A 22114-nucleotide genomic window follows, 5' to 3' on the forward strand; every position below is an offset into this window, starting at 1 on the left:
GTAAAGTATGCTTATTTTAATTCTTGCAGATTTTGTATATATTATTAAAGATTCAATGTTCTACCGATTTTTATATATTATAATGTTGCGATTTCCAAAATAAAAAAAATATATCCATATGACTTGGGTGCATTAGCTTGAATCAAACCTGAAATAAAAACTTATGAAAAAAATATATCTATCTATCTATATATATATATATATATATATATATATATATATATATATATATATATATATTTTATAAATTACTAACTAGCTCTACCTACGTATTGAGCACTTTTGATGTAAATACTTAAAGTTTACGCATAAATCTATACTTTCGTATATTAAATTTGTGTGAGTAAATGAAGTAGTTATATATATATATATATATAAAAACTTGAGTTCCTTTAGCCATAATTGAAACCAAAATCAAAACTTATGAAGAATTCTTGATAAAATTATTTATTACAAGAAATGGAAGTACATAACAATTAAACGACCCGGGTGTAAGCGTGACACAGAAAATAACATAAACTCTATCGTATTAATAGATAGATAACACTAACCGGTTTTGATGGTGATAAAGGTGTGATAAATGGAAAAAAACTTTTGCATTTATTCATTTCATTCATAAGGAATCAACTGAAAAAAAAATAAACTCCTGACTTTTTTTTTTTTCAATCAACCTCATTCTTTAACAGTTTCTCAATAATTTCTGACTCTGCAGCAAATGGTCAGCTGCATAGTAGTTGCTCATCAGAAATAGATTTTTATCCCAAGATTAAGCAAATATCCATCTAAAAAATGAGTCAATTTAAAGACAGCTATGAAATCTGAAGAGAGCAACAAATTAGAGAATTGAGTTCTAAAAAAAAATGAATTCTTTTGAATTTTGATTAATTGTAGATATTTTTTAAGTCATGAAGTTTGTATTAGTACATTTTCTAAGGTCAATATTGAGTGCATAATCCTTTTAGTCTATTATTTGACTAAGATAAAATATTATTTTAAATCAACACTTATGTTCAATCTGTAATCCCCCCCCTCCCTGCCACCAACCACCTCGACTTTAATATTTTATTAGTTGATCTATTTATATCCTTCGTTGTCTGATTGAATCTAAAATTTTCTTAGGCCACACATTTATTTGTTCCTTCAGAGATTATATTACTTTCTCATGGTGGGCACTACTACTACTACTACTACTACTACTACTACTCATTCACAATGCAAATATTATGCAAGTGCTATCAAAAGAGTACAAGTAGGAAGAACAAGGTATTAGTGACAGAGAAATGAAATGCCATAATTAAGATGAACATACTTTTGTATAATTTCCTTTAAATGTTCATTTGTGTGAGTGCCGATGTGTGTATGTGTGTGTGTGTGTGCCGATGTGTGTGTTCCTCACTTTTTAAAAACTTTAGTTCTCAGAACTCAAAGGGTCCCTTACATTTGATTATTTTGAGATCCATAAATATTCTTATATTTATTTCCTGTCATTCTCTGCTTCACAAACCTTGAGTACGTAAAACAGTGAAGAATATTAATTTTCTTCTCATCATTGTCTTATATTTTATTTTTCTTGTAGTCTTTCTTGGTTTTGCTGGATTCCAGAATCATAATTCATTTGGCCTGGTGAAGTATCTAGCTTTCTGTTATTGCCATATATACTTGCGTATAGGTCGAATTTCTGGGAGATGATTTTAAGGTTATTTTTAGGGGGTCAACTTATACATAGGTAATGTTTTTGGAAATGTTGTTAAAGAGTGACTCGGCGCTCAATCATAACATTTTGTTTGTGCACTCGGTATATACCGGTAATCCTAGTAATTAATCGCACTCTTTCCGAATCCCACTGCAGTGTGTTTGCCAGCATGTAAGCACAAGCACAGTTTTTCATTTGCTGAATAATAATTGGAATGGTTCTCGCAATGTTCACTCTCTAGACATGGCTATAGGCTTAAGTTCAATATGATGTATTCGGTGATGATGACGTCTTTTTTAGTAGGTTAGGAAATGTAGTGTTTACGATATGTCATTCTCCCCCAAGTTCGACAAGTTTTAATAATTTGATGACAACTATTTAATGAAACCATTTAATGGTACTTAACACATGCGTTCACATTATTACGCTATATTACGGCTCCTGCAATTTAGGTTGCTTCTGTATAAGAAAATCGAATAGATCACATATGCGTAAATGTACATATTATCGCTCACGGATGCCAAGAAGCGATATGTCTTACAAAAAAAAACATCAAAAAGGAAATTATCTGTGCAAGAAAGAGCCATGAGACGAACTATTTAACTTGTCTAGAATCTACAGTCAACTTATACACAGGTCTTTTTGGTCTTAAAATGCTCATCGACTTATACACAAATATATAAGGTACTTGTGATAACATCACTATGAGCAAATACACCATTCCTCATATGAACCAGTGTATAACCATTTTGAGGAGATCTTATTTGGCTGTCAAATTCCGTTTTATTTTGAATATTTGGTCAGGATTTATTTAAAGAGTGAAGCATCCTCATGTTGGCTTACCCTGATAAACCATTGTACAGAAAGTCCAAATTGCAGATAGCATTTAGTAAGCAAACGCTGTGTGTATGTAGCCATTGCAATGGGACCATATCAAGATGATGTTGGTTATCTTGCATCTTTGCATAGTTTGTTTGCAACTTTTGTTTACTGTTTGTTTGCTGTTTTTTTTTTGTTTGTTTTTTTGTTTTTTTATTCCGAGCTCACATTGGTTTTGATAGCTCACAAGGGAGAGGGGGTTCTGAATGAAGACTAGAATACTTTGTAATTATAAATTCATCCCCAGGGATCAAGTGATGGGCTGGGTGGCCTCATAATACAATTAAGAATCTTCAGGAGAAGGACACTAACCTCTTGGGATTGGAGTTTCTGAAGAAATGAGTGAGTGAATGTCATGGTGTATAAACTCTGAATATTTCACTATAAACTAATGAATGACTCCAGACAAGTAAATTGGTCATGTGACAGGTTTTAATAATGATGTATGATAAATTAAGGCACGACAAATGTACAATATACAGCAAGGCACAACAACTGCTCCTGCTGATTCTCTATTCATGTGATATTTAGGCACATCAATTGAGCAACCTGGGATTCTTATTAACAGCAAGAAGCAACCAATTTTAATTTAGATGGACTGACATGCAGTTTTTTTTTTTTTTTTTCATTATTAAATAGATATGCATAAGGAATAGCCGATGCTGAATATGTATAAATATTTTGATCCCTCCTCCTTTTACTTAAAAATTCACCAAAAATCAGAAAATTAACCAATTTTAATGAAATTTTCAATATTTATCAAATAATGATCACAGAATATAATGAACCCATTATTATTTGAATGTTAGTGGAAATGTATTATTTTGTTTAAACAAAAAACACCTTTATTAAATTTATGATTTTCAATTGTAAAAAAAAAAATGAAGAATTTATTTTTGTTTATTTTTATGAAAATAAAGTATTGTAAATTGTAACAATAAAAAACGAAAAAAGAATTTAATAAGAAAAAAAGAACATAATAAATCAAAGCCCCTAAAGTCCGCATTAATGAATTTAATATAACTTGAAGAAAAATTAATTTCTCAAACTACCGATATTATCATTGAATTAAATTGTTTATTTAATAATTTCACACAAATTACAATTGCAAAACATATTTCTACTTTTTATTTTAGATTACATATTTCACATAATTTTTATATGTAAGATTCTCATATTTTCCTCGCTTGAATGATTGTGAAACTTTCAGCGTAACATAATTTTTATATAATCTGGAAAAGAAAAAAATTAATTTAAAAGCAGAAACTAAAAAAAAATACTTAAATTAAAAAATGATAAAAATTATACAAATGTTCACGATAGAAATGTATGGATGCATGGCTGGAGAGGGGGAAAAAAAAAAAAAAAGAAAGCCAGCCAGCACTCCCTGCCTCCCTCCCTCCAACTACGAGACATAATTTCCAGGCAGCCTGGCAACTTAGGCTTTCGTAGAATCCATGCTTAAACAACTTTATTTGGGTTTGCTTAAGTGAAGCTAGAATCTCTCATTTTTGGGGGCTAATTAAGTTATTCTTTTTGTACAAACAGGGTATTTTTTTATTTACTTCAATATCTTAGGATTTACTTTACTAATCATCTTTGAAATAGACCAAAAAAACTAATATTTATCTTTCAACGGATTTTTACAATGAATTTATTTAACTTCAAAATTTAGCTGAATTTATCATTTTGTTTTCATGTGTACAAATATTTTTTTGTTTTGTTTTGTTTTAGAAATTAATTTTAGGCTTTACTCTTTCAAATACAATTTGTCAAAACTGGTTGTATGACCTGGTTTTACAGACACTTGCTTGTAGACAATGGTTCTATGTGATTTCTCTTTTTCACTTTTATTGCTTTTAGGAAGAGAAGGAAAAAAAAGAGTGACACAAAATGAAGATAGAAGAAAAGACCATGGCTTAACATGCTAGTAATATAGTTTGCTTCTTATTGTTTTGGGAGCATACTACATAATGTAATTTATAAAACTCACTATGTCTGTCTCCATATTTTCAAACTCTATCTCTTCAGAGACTTTTAGAGAGTGGCACTAGGGACCTCAAACGATTGGATTTTTTAAGGAACCGTTCTTTTATGGGTTTTTAGCCAGTTAAAATAGTTTTTAACAGGCCAAAAAGGTGCCAAAATTGAAAAATCGTTATACATTTTGTACATTAATCTTAGCTTATTTTTAATCAGTTCATATGCTTGTCACGTTGGTACAGTGGTAACGTCACCAGCTTTGAATGCTACAGTTTTGCTTTCAGTTTCAATTCTAGCTGATGGCACTCGAATACTTTTTTTTTACTTTTGAAATCACGACTATCTAATAATATATACGAAGGTATTTGTTTAGTTTAATCAAGACATTAAAAAATGAAAATATTAAAAAAATATATATTGAATGTACTAGGTTTACTAGGATGTACCGATTAATTGGCAGGTAATCAGCCTAATCGGCCACTTTGCCGATTAATCAGTAATCAGCAAAATTTGTTGATTAATCGGCCGATTATTTACTTTTCTCTTTCTTATTAAATTTAAATCATTTTATCACTGCCAAGTGACTCATCAGATAGCTTTGATAAATTAACATAGTAACTGATAATTTAACTTAACATTTGTTAAGTGTGTGGCCACTATTATGGCGTTTTGTCTTTATTAAATAAAATTACAAAATACAATTTCTAATTCTTAAATGAAACAGATAAGCAAAAGAAATTACAAACCAACTACAAAATAAAAATTGTAATTCTTTAAGTGAATAATTATAAGCTAAAGTTCTGCATCTGCTGCGGCTCTACTTCCTCTTCTATTCTTGCTGCCCGTCTCCTCTTCTCTCATAGTTTCCTCAGTATTTAAAGTTGAATACTTTTAAGTTTTAATGTAGAAACATTGGACTTTCTCTATTCTCATGATGCAGCCTGTTCTTCATAGGTTCATACACATTACCATCTGTACTAAAGAGCCTCTCACTCTCTAAGATGAAGCTGGTACGCTTAAATATTTTGAAACCAGTTTACTCAGCAGTGGTAAGGTCTCCTGTGTCTACTTCCACCACTAAAATGGGTCATCACCACTTGTGAGTAGTTGTAAACAGGGTTGCGGAGTCGGATGGTAAAAGTCCGACTCAGACTCCTAGAATTCCTAGGATACTGACTTTGACTCTGACTCCTTTGATATCTGCGACTCCGACTCCCGACTCCTTGACCCTATGTGAAAATCTATTCTGCAGATCCATATACCAGCCTCCCACACATATTCAGCATTTTATAATTACTTTTCATGTATATCATTTTCGACGTTTAACATTCACTTGTATGATAAATATTCTCACATATACACTCAACCGGCTTTATTTATTTATTTACTCATGTCTACCCCTAACAAGGCGTATCACCACTTGGGCGTAAAAGGCTACTATTTGGGACCATGTTGTGGAAAGATTAACAAGATGTTGGTTTATGTAACATTTTAACTTTTGCATATAAGTACGACCAGGGAAGCAGGTAGCAGGAAGGGAATTCCAAAGTGTAACTGTTTGAGGGGAGAAATTATTAGAATAGAAAGCTTTCTGGCATCTAGGGACCTCAACAGTGAAGGGGTGAGATCTTATTGCTAAGCGGGTTTGTCGGGGATATGTATGGCGAGGGGGTACAATTGCAATAAGTTCATCAGAGCACATTTCATTAAAATATTTGTAAAACAAGTATAGAGATGCAACAATGCGGCGATGGGACAGGGGCTGGATCTTAGTTGATAGTGGGATCGATTAGATTGACAACTCTTTTTTGGACCCTATCCAAGAGGGAGAGACTAGTGGTAGAGGCACCAGCCCAGATGTGGCAACAATACTCCATGCGTGGGCGAATGGTGGCCTTGTAGACATACAGGATACTCTCAGGTGTGAATAGTCTTCTAGCTTGATAGAGGGAACCCACCTTCTTTGCAATGTCTTCTATGTATTTGTCCCAGTTTATATTGCCTGCAAATATTAGGCCGAGGAGTTTGAAGTTAGAATTCTCAGGTAGCGTGTTATTTGTCATCGATATAGGCGATTGGAGAGGCGTTTTGTAATTGTTAAAGGTGAGCAACTTAGTTTTACTAGCATTAAATGTTACCATCCATTTCCGGCCCCATTCCATAATGGTCTGAAGGTCATTTTCTAACGATTCTGCCATTGTCTTAGATTTATGTACATCCGTTCTTCCCTCATGCATGTTATAGAGCATTGTATGATTAGCAAATATACCCATCTCAGACACAGGTCGTTTATAAATATCAGGAATAATAATGGTCCAAGGATCAACCCCTGAGGCACTTCCGCATTAATGTTATGCTGGTTGGATATATGTCCATCAGTGAAAACCCATATGCTTCTATTGTCTAAGATGGATCTAATTATATTTAGTATACGTCCAGTTATAATGTACGATTTAATTTTCATTAGCAGCCCTTTGTGTCAGACCTTGTCAAAGGCCTTAGATATATCAAGGGCTACAGCCCTGGCTTTGCCCGCCTTATCCAGTACATGGTAAATGCATACAGAGATGATTTTTAAAATATCTGCAGTGGAACGACATTGCCTGAATCAATGCTGTTTGTCAGAGAGAAGATTTGCTTTTGCGAGGTGGTGAACTAGTGCTTGATTAATTAAGGTCTCAAAGATTTTAGCGAGGAGAGGGAAGATATTAATGGGGCGATAATTTAGAAGGTCTGTTCTTTCACCAGAATTCCTGTACACTGGTACCACAGAGGCCATCTTCCAGCTATTAAGGAAGCAAGATTCGGCAAGGCATTTATTGTAGAGCTTGGAAAGTATAGGGGCTAGCTCAGCTGAACATTTCTTAATTAGTATAGCAGGGATGAGATCAGGCCTTTGAGGTGTCTAAGATTTTTATGATATTGCGGACATGAGAACGGGTGATTTTTACATCATCTAATGTGGCTTCAGTCTGCATAGGGAAATTTGGGAAGGAGTTGTTTGTTGGCTCTAATGTGGAGTTGGAGGCGAATCACCGGGTAAGCAGTTCCACCTACTCCATTGCCGTGCATGCAAACTTCTGGCTGTTGCTCAGTGGGCGAATTACTGATTGCCATTTATTTATTACACTGATTTTCCAGAAATCACAAATTCTTATCTTTTGCAATTCTATAGTGTTCCCTGATTATTTCAATATGCTTTCTTTTGGCTTTTGCTATTTCTCTCTCAATGATTTCTAGCATTTACGAATTTTTGCCTATTTGTATTTGACTTATGACGTACAAACCGGCAGAATGCATGCTGTCTTTGTGCAATGGCAGCTGCACAATCTGTAGTGAACCATAGAGGTGAGTGGGGCTTGCTATAATATTACTTCTGTGTGGGAACGTGTGCTTCAATGTTCGCTTTGTACCATTCAGTTTTCTTATTCAGCAGGAACCGAGAAAATATCGGTCCATGGGGCATCTTAGATGTGTTCTCTAATCGTTTCCCAGTCAGCCCTGTTGTAGTACCTTGTTGTTTTGAGCAATGGTTTCTCACCTTGAGGTTGGGATTTAAATGTAATGTTAACTGATACCACTAGGTGGTCTGCATTTCCAAGTGGACTGTGGGCATTAGTCGCACAATTCTCAGGTACTGTGGTGAGGAATAGGTCTAGAAGTGAAGCCTGCTGAGGTTCACCATCTGGTAGGCGGGTTGGAAACATTACTATCTGTGTGAGGGAATGGGCTATAGAGAAGTTATTAGTAGAGTGTCCAGCTGCATCTGTGTAACCTGAGAAACCAAGCTAATTTTTATGGTGGACATTAAAGTCATCAAACACATGTATTTGGGCATTACTATCCAAGAAGAGTGCTGCATCTATATTATCAGAGACATGACGGATTAGGGTACAATCCTGACTTGAGGTAAAATGGTAGAGAAAATATAAGTAACTAACGCAGTGATAAAATGTTAGTCGAAAGCACATAAAAGCCTGGTCATCCGATTCAGGATTTTTCTCTCTAGTTTAAGGGAGGGTGTTACGCCAAGCCTGTGCATATATTTATCCGAGTCCTTACAGCAAAGAGGGATGTATCCAGTTATGTTAAAGTAGTTAGAGGGGATCAAACAGTGTGAGTTTGTTTCACTCAATGCTAAGATATCCGGGAAGTTTACTAAAAAGTAAGATTCTACATCATTTATATTACCTCTAACCCCACAAATATTTGTGGAAGCGAGCTTCAAGGGCGGAAGCGAATTGGTTTTGTTTGGATGGTTGTTTGGTTTTATCGTGAGTTTTGTTTGGGTTGTCATTTAATTTCGTTTTTGTTTAATGTCAGGTGTTGAGCAAAGTGGGCCGGTTTTGACACCAAGTATGCACACAGTAGCCCATTAGCCGAGTCCTGTCTAGAAGTTGTGGTCTCGTGAAAGCCCACCAGATATAGCAGCAGGATCCCTTTCTATGCACGGCATGGCACTACAACTATCCTGATATTATACAAATGATGACAGAGCAGTTAGTCTAAACATTACCAAAGAATTAGGGCTCCTGTACTGTCAGTCGGAAACAGCAACCAGACAAACTGTCAATCAGTTTCTCTCAACCTCTCAGACAAGACCGGTCCAAATAAGTCATGTGAATACAAGTGACATGCAAGCAAAGCTAACTTTCTCAGTTACTGAGAAAAAGAATGAAATTTAAAATAGGGAATAGAGGAACGGCATTCAATGTCCTAGTCAGAAAACAAGGCCGAGCATAAGGTGGTTCTGGTGAGTCCCTGTTATTGTACCTCTGGCCTGGCTAATAGACAAAGAAGAAGTGTGAAAGCCGGCGATAGGCAGAGCCTATCTACTCCTTAAGCAAGTTAGGTTTGCAAACCAGGAATTTGTTCGAGTCACCAGTTCAAGAAAGGTTGTCGACCATGACTGAGGAGGCTTCCCTTCGCCAGTTTTATTATCAGCTTTCTTTCTCTTAGATGGATGATCTGACAAGATCTACGGGTCCATCACACTGAGAGGGGTAACCATGTGCTTGGTTTCTACACTAAGTATTTTTGCGCCCCCGCATGAATGAGGATAGTGATTATCTTACTTTAAAGTTTTTCTCTATTCTACATAAATAAGCGTAGGATTAGAAATAGATTCCCCTCTTATATTCACAAGAAATTGTATCTTTCAAGTACTGTGAGAGAATCAATCTGCTCTAGCAACTAATTTGTTTTAAAATAAATGAATAGGATATTAATGATAATTACTTGAATATGTAAGGGAATATAAAGCAAAGAAATCAAAAGAAATGGTGGGACTAGATCTACATAAAGAAGTTACATACCACACGGATAGATAGATGCACTTGGTGTTCTTCAAGCAACCCACGTTGGTCTAGCTAATGGAATGAATTGAGGTGCAAAGATTAGCGCTTTACAATTAAATTATATTATGCTATCAGTTCAAAAGGGACTACAATATTTTGGGATAGGGAAATGTCTTCAGGCCATGGCATTTCGAAGCCAAATGCTTCTCATCAGAAGAGGTGAGTAAAGACACATATTATACAGAGAAGAAATTTTTTAAAAGATAGTATTGCCTGTATAGAAAAAGGATCAAAGGAAAAACAGGAGGTTGTGTTGAGACTGAAGCCGATTCTAGGACTGCCAGCGACCACTGTAAAAGAGTAATAAAGAATGCAAGAGAGTTGTATGCTCAGTTCGTTAAATCCAAAGTAGCTGAGCAGCAGCTTGGTTACCACCAGTTTTGGCAAACAGGATCCTGAACAGAAGCATGTGCTCAATCCCAACCATCATCAATAGATCTAAAGTAATCTCCGCATCAAACAAAGCCAAACTCTTTGCCAAGAACTTTGCAACTAATTATACCTTATGCGACCAAGGCCGTCAATCCACCGAATTTCCTCTTGTATCAGAAAACATGCTATGCAACATACAAATATCTGTGCATGATGTTATCAAGCTAATCAAAAACCTTGATTCCAGTAAAGCAACTGGCCTTGATGGCATTCCAATTATAGTGCTAGAAAAGCTTTAACCTACTTACAAGGCTGTTTAAGCATTATCTTAAGGAGAATTGCTTCCCAACACCCTGGAAAACCTCATCAGTATGCCCTGTATTTAAGAATTCTGGTGATCAGGCATCTTCCTCTTACTCATGATGCACAGGAGACTTATTGGTCGGTTCCAATAAGTCTCCTGTGTGTCATGAGTAAGTTGTTGGAATCCATGTTAAATGAAGAAGTAGTAAACCACCTCAGCAAAAATAACCTTCCTAGTAACATGCAATATGGTTTCCATTCTGCTAGATCTACAGCAGATGTGCTTACAGTTATATCTCATAGGATTAGTGAATCTTGATGAAGCTTTCTTTTCTAGGGCAATTGCTCTTGACATATCAAATACCTTTTATAGAGTACTAGCAGGGGTATCCGGCGTTGCCCGAGTGTCTGTAGGTGTATGTGGTGTTAAATAAAAAAGAAACGGGGGGGGGGGTAAAAGTTGGTAGGATCGAACCTGAAGCCCTGAAGCGAAGTTTGAAAATAAAATCGGCCAGCCAGAATGAGTTACTGAAAGATGTTAGAATTTATTTAAGTAAGAACCAAATCGACAGGTGCGCGCCCGGAAGTCGTCGAGCGTTACGACGACGTCAATGACCAGGTTTGTTTTTTATAAGCGAAGTAAAAAAAGAAAACAACATTTTAATTAAGCGGGGGAAGAGAGGGTAATCAAAACCTCGAAAAAAGCACAAAAAAACTAACGTAAGGCAAACGAACGATGAAAACAGAAAAACAAACACGTGAAAAATGGCTTAAATAAGCCTGTTTCGATATTAAAATTTAAAAAATCGGTGGGTACCCGGGTGTTTTTGGGTGTGTGGTCGGGGGTGGATAAGCGAAGTAAAAAAAAAAAAAAAAAACAGAAAAACGAACGTTACATAAAAAATGGCTTAAATAACACTGGTTCAATATTTAAATTTAAAAAATCGAAAAAAAAAAGAAAGACATCTCACACCAGGATTCGAACCCAAAACGTTTAGATAATGAACCAACACGCTAATCAACGTCGCTAACGCGACGTACATGAAATTTGTTCAGTTTTTCAACTATTTAAAGTAAATCATAAATCAGGTCATGACGTCATCTGGCACATGCGTAGAATTGCTCGTCGTCACGAGAAGACCGTTTTTGTTGACCCCCCCCCCCCCCCCCGTCGAAAATTGTCAATTTCGGGGTGAAAAAATTAACGTTTTTAGCTAATTTTTCAATATTTTTCAAGCGAAGGATGGGGCTTCGATATGATACCAAGTTTGTGAATTTTCGTTGTGTCTGTCGAAAGTTTTTAGCAGACACACAAACATACACACATACATACATACATTTTCGCTTTTATAAATATAGACTAGCGAGGGGTACCCGGCGTTCCCCGGGTGTTTGGAGGTGTGGGGGGTGGTTAAAAAAAAAAGTAAGTATGAGGATCGAACCCGAACCGTTGAGGCAAAGTGGTGAAAAAAAAAGTGCCACGTTAACCATTGCCCCATCGCGACATGCTTACGGAAACACGTTTGAATTTATTTAATTACTTGGATTTAGCAGGTGCTTGTTTTAATGAGTTAATGAGGTCAAGTTTGACTGCGGGATTTCATTTACTGCTTAACGCTTTTTTCCCCCAAAATGTTATAGGAAAAAGACTAACCCACATGCGGCGAGCGACAAATATTGAATATTTATCTTCCCGAAATCGAGCAAATTAAATAGACAGGCGAGCTTCGTTGTTAACTGTGAGATATTACGATTTAAATGTGATATAAAAAGTTTTAAAAAGTTGTGAAGTGAGCGACCGCTTCTCTGAAAGAAGCCTTTTGAATACACACAGAAAAAGCGAACACACATACATACATACGTACATACATACATTTTCACTTTTATATTTATAGATGGCATAAAGATGTTAAAACAATAAAAAAAACAATAGTACTTATGCAGAGAACTTTTTGGAAACCTATTTCTTAATATTTTATTATTTTTACATAGGAGTCACTACTTATCAAGGCCTGGAGGTCACTCGAGGATAAGGTTATAGAGTGTACAGTAGTCAATGGGATAATATTGTAGTAATGTTTACAATAACGCTAAAAAATATATAACGAAATAACACAAAAATATATGAAACTCTAAACATATGTATAAAAATATAATTTCTTTTCAATGAGTGATTTAGGTATCAAAATATAATTTTAGTTTGTCAATGTTGCAAAATAGAATTTTTAAAAACATGAAACGTTTAGAGGTTTAAGAATTTATTTATTTTTTTTTTTTTTCAGAAAGTTTGTTTTGTTTTTTTTTTTCACAGTAGGATTGCATAAACAAAATTTAAAAACATGAAACATTTACAGAGGTTCAAGAATAATTTGTTTGTTTTAGGAGAGGTGTTTTTCTAACTAGTCTGTACTTTCACCTAACAATTTAATAAACAATACAAAACAAGTGATTTATGCCACAAGCATTGAAGAAGGACAACTGAAGTTTTTTCTCTATATGTGTTTGACTGGGGAAGGCGTTGAGGGAACCAGCTCAAATGGATCAATGTGATCAGTGCCAAGCGAAGAATTCAACAGAATTACAGAGAAGTTCTAATTGTATAAAGAACTCTGTTGTTGATAACATGCAGTTCTTACTTTTATTAAAATTAAATTGATGTTGAACACTTTTGTTTACTTAATGACATTGCCATGGTAAACAAAGTGAAAAATACTACATAAAATTATTACATTTTCTTGAGGATACTATTTAAGAAGTACATCATATAAAAAGCTGACATTTGGATATAGAATTTTACAATATGTATTGATTAGGCATGCAATATTCCAGATCTTTTAATAGATTTTGTGATATATGATTTTGAAATTGGTATATGTTTATAATAACATTTAGTACTTTATATCTGCCACCAAATTTGGACATAGCATTTTTATCATAATGAAGTAAGTTGCAGTTGGAATTGTTTTAAAAAAATAGGCACATTAGTCATTATATATAGAATTATATTGAATGCTCATATTTACTGTCATTTAATTCAGTTTTATTTGATGATACTTTAAAAATTGTCCATCAGTGCAATTTTACTATTTTAAATGATGCAATGCTCACTTTTCACACCTCAAAAAATGAAATATTGAAATCAATTATTTAGAGTTCAATTTTACTTGAAATATATTAGTGTATCACTATAAAAAAAAAGGCAAAATAATATTCCATTTTACTAATTTTTAATTCATTTTGAACCTTAATTTCATAAAACATGTGACAACCTTGATCTCTCATACTGCAAATTAAAAATAAATTTTTTTTAATTAATATTCTAAAAACAAAAGATGAAAAATAATGATCATGCAATAGTATTTACATATGTTTGAAAATGGGTCATTGAATCAGGAATTGCATTTTTTTTTTTCATTTTTATATCAGCAACTTGTCACTCATCTTTTAACACTTTCCTCATAAATTTTGTGGCCTATGGATACTCGGTATTTATTTCTCTCCCACCGCAAGAAATGTGACACTAAGGTCAGAGGGTAAGATTGAAAAGTCAGCAACAGGAACCGGTCATTACAGGAATGGTCTAATATCCGTTGATTTGGGGGTTGAGGGGGGAAAATACCCTGGAAATGTAAAACAAGATTATTTCTTTTTAGTAGTGGTGATTGTGTATTTTATTTATTTTTTTTTTTTTTGTGAACAAGGAAAACTGCAGTAAGACATTTTGAAAATACAAAATAATAACAAAAAAGTATTTTTCTAAAATCATTCTCGTATTGAAACTGAGTTTCAAGCTTTTTTTTTTTTTTTTGTACATATTTTGGGAAGAGGAGCGTTTCCACCCGGACTCAAGGTTAATGGTAGAATTAAGAAATTTTTTTTTTTTTTTTTTTTTTTTTTTTGTGGGGGGGGAAAAGGAAGGACTATGCGAACTTGGTAGTGGGATCATAAAATCAAAAACGCCCAGTTGGAAACAGGAGTAATTTTAACCCCCCCCCCAAAAAAAAAATCAGAAAAACCTCAAATTAAATAAGATTGGAACATGGGGCCTTTTTTTTTTCTTATATTTTGAAAAAATCTTATTAAATTTATTACAACACCGATAATTATTTGTAACACATTGCCCAGATTTAACTTGGACGTTTCCGGGCATTTTCCATCTCAACAAGAGACAATTCCCCTCATGAACTAATACCAACACAATGAGGAAAAGGAAAAAAAGTCTTGTTCCAAAGATATTTTTAAATATTAAAAGTTTCCGTTTATAAAAAATAAAAATAAATGATTTTATTTAAAAAATTGTATCAATAATTTTGGTTTCAATTTATATTCTAAATATTCATAAATATATGATGCTTCTTAAGATGGGAACATTTTTTTTTATTCAAATATTTGAATAGTTTTAAATAAATTATTTTTATATCAATCACAAAAAGACTTTACTTTCTTCATCTATCTCTGTCAAAACGTCTATGTTGGATTTATGCCAATGTATCAGATTAAGATATTAAGAAATGAAAATATTGAAAAAATATTATGTACCCATTATGGAATTAAGTTCTCATTAAATATATATATATATATATATATATATATATATATATATATATATATATATATATATATATATATATATATATATATATATATCACTTAATTTTATCAAGTAGTTTTTTTTTTTTTTTATATATAGAGGAAAATTGAATTTTAATGAGCCCAATTTTATCCTGCCATTTCGCGGATGAGAAGGGGAGTGCCTTTAAACAAAAAAGGGATTAACAAATGAAAAAGGGATTAAAAAAGAACAGAGAAACTCTGTAAAATAAGTAAAAAAAAAAAATTAAAATATTTATCTAGATATTTTTTCTGTCAATTTTTCAAAATAATCTCATCAAATTTTGACAAACTTGAAGTGGTGATTTGGAGTTATCTCCCTTGGCGCCTCTCCTCTTCCTCAATGAAATAGGCAAGATGGTGGGATATGATCGATCTCATTAAAATTGAATTTTCCTTAGTAAAAAAAAAAAAACTACTTGATCAAATTAAGTGAATTTTTTTTATGCAAACTTAATTCCATAGCGGGTATGTACAATATAATTTTTTTTTTTTTCATTTTTTAATATTGTGATTAAACTAAACAAGTACCGATTTATATGCTAAATTGATCCCACAGTGTAAATTCTAAAATTGTTTTTCTTAACAAGTTTTTCAGATGATTCATATTGTAATCGCTTTTAAAAAATAGAATCTTGTTTTACCAAAGAAAATTAATTTAAATAAATTATGCAATTTAATTTTATTTACCTTTTTACAATTTAAACAACTTTTAGAAGAAACATTTCCATAAATAACGAAATAGCAAGGTTTTATGTACGATATCAAAAGAAACTAGAATTTTAGAAAGATCTTCATTATTCTAGTAATTATAGAAGCAAAAATGAATTTTAAAGACTACCTGTCAAATATACCTAGTGAACCAAGTGAAAGAAAGATTTAAAGTTAAATTTTTATTAATAATGAATAAAAAATATGTATATTATAGTTTTATTTTATCTACCTTGTTTTTACATTTTCAAAAATTATTTTTAAAGAAGGAAATAATTTTATTTAAAAAAATTCACTGACTTTCAAAGTAAAAAGAATTCCATTTTGAAAATAAAATATTTTAAATATATTTAATGAATTATAGAATTAAAGACGAATTAATTCAAAATCAGAATAACTTACCTTTTAATTTGTCTAATTCTCACTTGAAAAGAACGCAACAGATAGCAGTTAATAATGAAACTGAAATAAAAGATGAACAATTCGGAGAAAAAAATCTGGTTGGAGCTAACGCTGGTCTTAAAAGATGATTATAGTAACAATGAAAATGATAGAAAAAAAATGATAACAATCTTGCATTAATCAAACTGGTAGCTACAACTTTTTTTTTTTTAGCATTATGTATTTAAATTTAGACAGCCTAATTTTATAATTTTTTTGGTATCATATATCATAATATTATTTTTAATACCATATTTAAAATAATAATATGAAGAATATTACAAGATTTTTACCCACAGACACATGTTTCATCTGTTTTACCGGAAATTATTAGTGTGGAATATGATTGCTTTGTTAGTTACACGTTTCAATATTTATTTAAGAAGAAAAATCACAAATTTTACAGAATTTTAGGGTTAAAATTATATAAAACAGGCAACTAATTCTTTTTAAATGTGGCATGAGGCCAGAAAGGGTGTGGGGGGGGAGATGGGTGTCGGGGGTCGTCCACTTGTCTATTCCCTATCACTAGTTGCAATCACCACAATACCGCATTCACTCTAGGAGTTGGATCTACTTAAAGCCCCAGATGACAATATGTACAAGTTTTTTTTTTTTTTTTTTTTTTTTTGTTAGTTACACGTTTCAAAAGGTTCAAACTAAAGTCAACATTTTAACTTTTGTATGAAACCTAAGATGATGTGGCTACCAAACCAAACCAAACACACAGTGTGTGTGTGTGTGTGTGTGTATACACACATGACCAAATATCAAGGTCGCATGTATGGTATGAAAAGAAACTGGAATCTTAAGGATATCAATCATACCAGTTATTATAGGTGCCACAGGGCTTATGAAGAACCTGAAATCCTACCTAACTAGTATTCCTGGTAAACCAAGTGCAAAAGAGATCCAAACAATTGCACTTAAGGGAACACCGAGGATACTAAAAAGAGCTCTCGGCTGGTTTCAATAAAAAGTAGGGGAATGTTGGCAGCTGGTTTGGCTGCCCCATACCCAACGTTACAATCTTCAAAGGAAGAAAATTAAAAAAAAAAAAAAAAACGTATATATCATAACAAGTATGCTATATTCTGAAGTCCAATGTTTTAGTCATCTGACTAATCTTTTTTTTTCCAAAACTAAACAACTTCAGCACATTTTATAGATTTATTTCATTCACAGGAAACAATCAATATTTATATGTAAACATTGGATATTTCCTTCCATGGACTCCTCAGAAAAACCAGAAAGTTCTCAAATATAAAAATGCGTAATGATATATGTAAAATTATGAAGAACTAAAATAACTCATATCGGCCTGTATCCGGTGAACAGCCATCTTGTTCAAAGCATATCAGGTGGAAACAAAGTTCTTGTGGTTTTAAACTTTTAAATTCAGATGAACATATCCCCGCTAAGACAAAAATTTGATTGAAATAAGCACCATCAGAATCAATACACTTTTGCCAACGCAAAACAAGTGTATTTACTCCAGTAACATAAAAATCTTGCATTCTGGTAGCGATGAAGTTGCTAAAGGCGTTTTTGATATCACTTAGGTTTTTGAAGCATTTCTCACGAAGAAAGTTGTTGAGGTGCTTGAAAAGTGGTAGTCAGTAAGTGAGAGGTCTGGAGAGTATGGCGGATGAGGCAGATTTCGTAGGCCAATTCGTTTAACTTCTGCAAGGTTGGTTTAGCAACGTGCAGTTGTGTTGTGGAGAAGAATTGGGCCTTTTCTATTAACTAATGCTGGATGCTGTTGTCAAAGTTTCTGATGGATTTCATCCATTTGTTGACAATACTTCTCTGCCGTAATGGTTTCACCTGCATTCAAAAAACTAATGGATGAGACCGGGCGCAGACTACCAAATAGTCAACATGACCTTCTTTTGGTGCAACTCAGTTTCGGGAAGTGTCGTGGAGCTCGGTGACGTCTAACACTGAGTTGGTTGTCGTAACTGACCTATTTTTCATTGCAAATCACAATAAAGTCGAGAAACGGACCGTTCTTGTAGCGTAAAAAACAGGAAAATGACACTTCATAACGGCGTTTCTTTTGGTTGTTGTTTAATTCATGAGGCATCCATTTATTAAGTTTTTTGTCTTTCTAATCTCTCTCAAATGGTTGGAAATCATTGTATATGTTACGCCCAAACAAGTTCTTAAACAGTTGTGTGTGGATTGGTTTCAACTAAGGCTCTTAATTGATTGCTGTCAACATCTGATGGCTGACCACTATGCTCATTATCTTCAAGATTCTCATCGCCACCACAAAATTTCTTAAACCACCATTGTGCTGTGCGTTCAATTGTGGTTCCTGCGCCAAATGCTTTGTTGATATTGCAAGCTGCTTCAGCAACTTTTTGGCCTAGCTTGAATTGAAATAAGAAAATTGTGTGAATTTGCTTTTTTTTCCATCTTGTATTCAACATTCTGAAAAGAAGACAATTGTTTTAAAACCATTGTTAGTTTAAATGATTAGATAGAGCGAAAAACGCTCTTTAAAATGATATGTAAAGTAAAGGTATTATAATGAAAACTTACTTCCCTTTTCAATCTTTCTATTCTACCTATCCGCTTCCCTTTTTTTTTACTCTTTCTTTCACGTTCTTCATCATAGTGATCCACTTACAAAGGAGCCCTTACTTATATAAATCCAGACTTGAGATATTCAAAAGTAGGAACTAATGAACTCAACGAGGTTGTTAGGTAGTGCTCAATAACAAGAGCAAAATATGTTTTAATATTTATTCAAAGGTAAACAGTTACATTAGGTCGCTACAAACAGCCATCTGTTTCAGTCAATGAGACTTCAGCAGACGACCCTGAACCAGTTGATGCTTGTTTTCTATAGTGTCAAATGGTTCAGGGTCGCCTGACAAATTCTCATTGATTGAAACAGATGGCTGTTTGTAGCGACCTAATGTAACTGTTTACCTTCGAATAAATATTAAAATATATATATGATAGGAATTTGAATTGGCAGCTAGACATTATAACAAAGTAGCAGGATCTGTGTCCAGATATTGTCAAAAAAGTGTATTTAATCAGGAAATTCTGTTCCTAACATTTAACTACAAGACTGATTTTATAATCAGTTAATCGGGGGGAAAATACAAACAAATATGATTAGGAAGTGAAGTATGGGTATTGTTAATATTTATTTATTCTGAAATACTTTAGAAGTAAATGGACAAAAAATAAAAACAGCAATATTATATTTAAAGATAGATGCAAAACTAATCTTGCACTGTAAATTCTAAAATAGGTGTGTATATATATGTGTGTGTGTGGAGGGGGTTTTGCTGTGAGCGATTCTATAATTTTTGTGTTGATGATGATTCTAGTCCTCAGAATGTGTTGTTCATCTCCAACTGAACGCTCATTAATGGTTATCCTTAAATGGCCTTTAGCTTTTATAACCAGTGACCCGTCTATAAGGTCCCTTTATCATTGCATATATACTTTAATAATTAGCTAAATTCTATTTCAGGGGATCAATTTTGCATTAAAAAAAATGCAATATAAAATGATTCCAATTCTATTTTTATTTTTTTTATTTTGCTATTGGATATAAATTCTGTGTGGGATGAAGAAGTTATTTTTGGTATTGAATCTCCCTGAATAATTTTTTCCTTTTGTGGAACACATTACTACAGGAATGTTTCCCTATAGGCTTCAACATGGTCATCTACAAATACTTGTCATAAACTGGCCTTATAAATAATGAAATTTTGTTCATTTCATTCATTATTTTCAATACTCTCTTGATAGTCTTCATCATTCACCTAGCTCATTAACCGTCAGTCTCGTGTAGCTTTTGATTTGTAATATATATATATATATATAATTTTCTTTATACAATATTGGCTACATGTGTGCATATATACTTCAGCAGTGATTTCTGTTGAAACAGTTTTATCCGGCCACTAGTTTCAACAGGGTCAAAAATTTCAGATTCTGAAACCAATTAAGACTAGTGGCCTGATGACACTGGATTTCAACAGAAATTACAGCTGAAACATGTATGCACATATGTAGCCAATAATGTTTGCATAAATAAAGAAAATTATACAATAAAATTCTGCTTGTTATTGAACGCTATTTTATAAATGCCACAGGCTTTCATTGGACAAACATTTAGGAAACTAAATATCATATATATATATACTTATATACAGTGTATCACAAAAGTAAGTACACCCCTTACATTTTTTCAAATATTTAAGTATATCTCTTCATGAAACAACACTGAAAAAATGATTTTTTTTTTTGACACCATGAAAAATAGTCTATCTGCAGCATATATAACAGAAGTATGGGTACTTCAGGTAAGGACAGGTTGAGTTATCATTACTTGATAGAATCAGTCAATACATTTTTCTAGTGTGAATAGTACAAAAAACATAAGATGTTTTATGATTTATTTCTCTCAACATCAACTTTCCCATGAAAAGATATACTTTTTTTTTTTTTTTTTTTACATGGAGTTCACCACTTATCAAGGCCCAATGGCCACTCAGGGATAAGGGTTATTGTGTGTACAGTAATCAAAGAGATAGTGTAGCAATAGTATTGGAGAATTGGTAAGGTGTCATTACTTAGGGGGGGGGGGCGGTTCATTAGGAATTTGTGTTGGATTTGAAAACATCCAGGTTGAAGTCGGGAGGGAAACAGGCAAGCAGAACAGAGTTCCACAGGCGTGCAGTTCTAAGAAAGAAGTTTTGTTCATGGTATCTACGTTTTGAAGAAAGATTTGAAGAAATGTGAGGGGTGTACTCACTTTTGTGATACACTATATATATATATATATATATATATATTTGTCATATGTTTTATTTTTAAACTGGCTCCCAAGTTGTGAATTGTATTTTTTTTTTCAATTACTCATCACTTTTAAATGGTTATTTGTATCCCTTTCAAAGAATGTGATTTATATTCTTGTATTGTTTCACGTTTATATATTCATGTCTTTTAGGCTATACTGGTTCCAAATCTCAGTCATATTCCGTGGTGAAAAAGGCCAAGCAGCAGGATGATGGCATTACAGAAATCATCTGTGAAAACGAAAACATTGCGAGGGTTTGAACTCTCCACTGTGATCGGAAAAGGTAGTTATGGAGAAGTTTGGCTGGCCAGACACACGAAAGACCAAAAACAGGTGAGTAACATTGTAAACACGAGTGAACACTACCTCCCTTTCCGATTCACCCTTTGTTGTGAGTGGTCTATCTTTTTAGAAATCCCCCCCCCCCCCGAACAAAAATCTCAAGAAATAATAAAATGTAAAGTTTTGAAATATTTTAAACGTTTTTGACACCATATTTTTAACCCCACCAAAAAATATAAAAGCTGTTCACAAAGGAAATCTTCCCTCTCCTCTCTCTAGTGACATCATCATCCATTATGCTCTGTTCTCCCCACCTCTGTCATAATGGATGATACTACAAATCATTAATGTCATCTCGTTTGCATGGGATAAACAAGAAAGATTCACAGTGTTTTAGTTGTATATAGACAAACTAAATTTTAATAGAATGAATAAATAATATTCATCATTAATACAATCCCTATATTATTAAGTTTAAATAATATAATAGTTAAAACAAATAAATTAATTTCCAATTTCTGCTGAATTTGTTCATTTTTACAATAGCCATACTATGCATGACTGACGAAGGATGATTTCCCGAAATATTACAATACATATTCTTCACCTACCAAAAATATTGAAAAAAAAAAAAAAAAAAAATATATATAT

General features: G+C 33.1%; 1 protein-coding gene across 3 annotated transcripts in view; it reads left to right on the forward strand.

The window, feature by feature from the left end:
- Positions 1-22114, forward strand: part of LOC145286091 (uncharacterized) — a 168068-nt gene that overhangs the window by 99105 nt on the left and 46849 nt on the right. For all 3 annotated transcript variants that reach the window (XM_080134769.1, XM_080134771.1, XM_080134770.1), the window contains one exon: positions 21332-21514. In XM_080134769.1, coding sequence (XP_079990895.1) covers positions 21389-21514 — 126 coding nt within the window. In that variant the 5' untranslated portion in view covers positions 21332-21388. The remainder of the gene's footprint in view (positions 1-21331; positions 21515-22114) is intronic.

Source organism: Euprymna scolopes, chromosome 10, assembly GCF_053919585.1.
Source record: "Euprymna scolopes isolate OS-2025 chromosome 10, ASM5391958v1, whole genome shotgun sequence".
Classification (NCBI taxonomy): Eukaryota; Metazoa; Mollusca; class Cephalopoda; order Sepiida; family Sepiolidae; genus Euprymna; species Euprymna scolopes.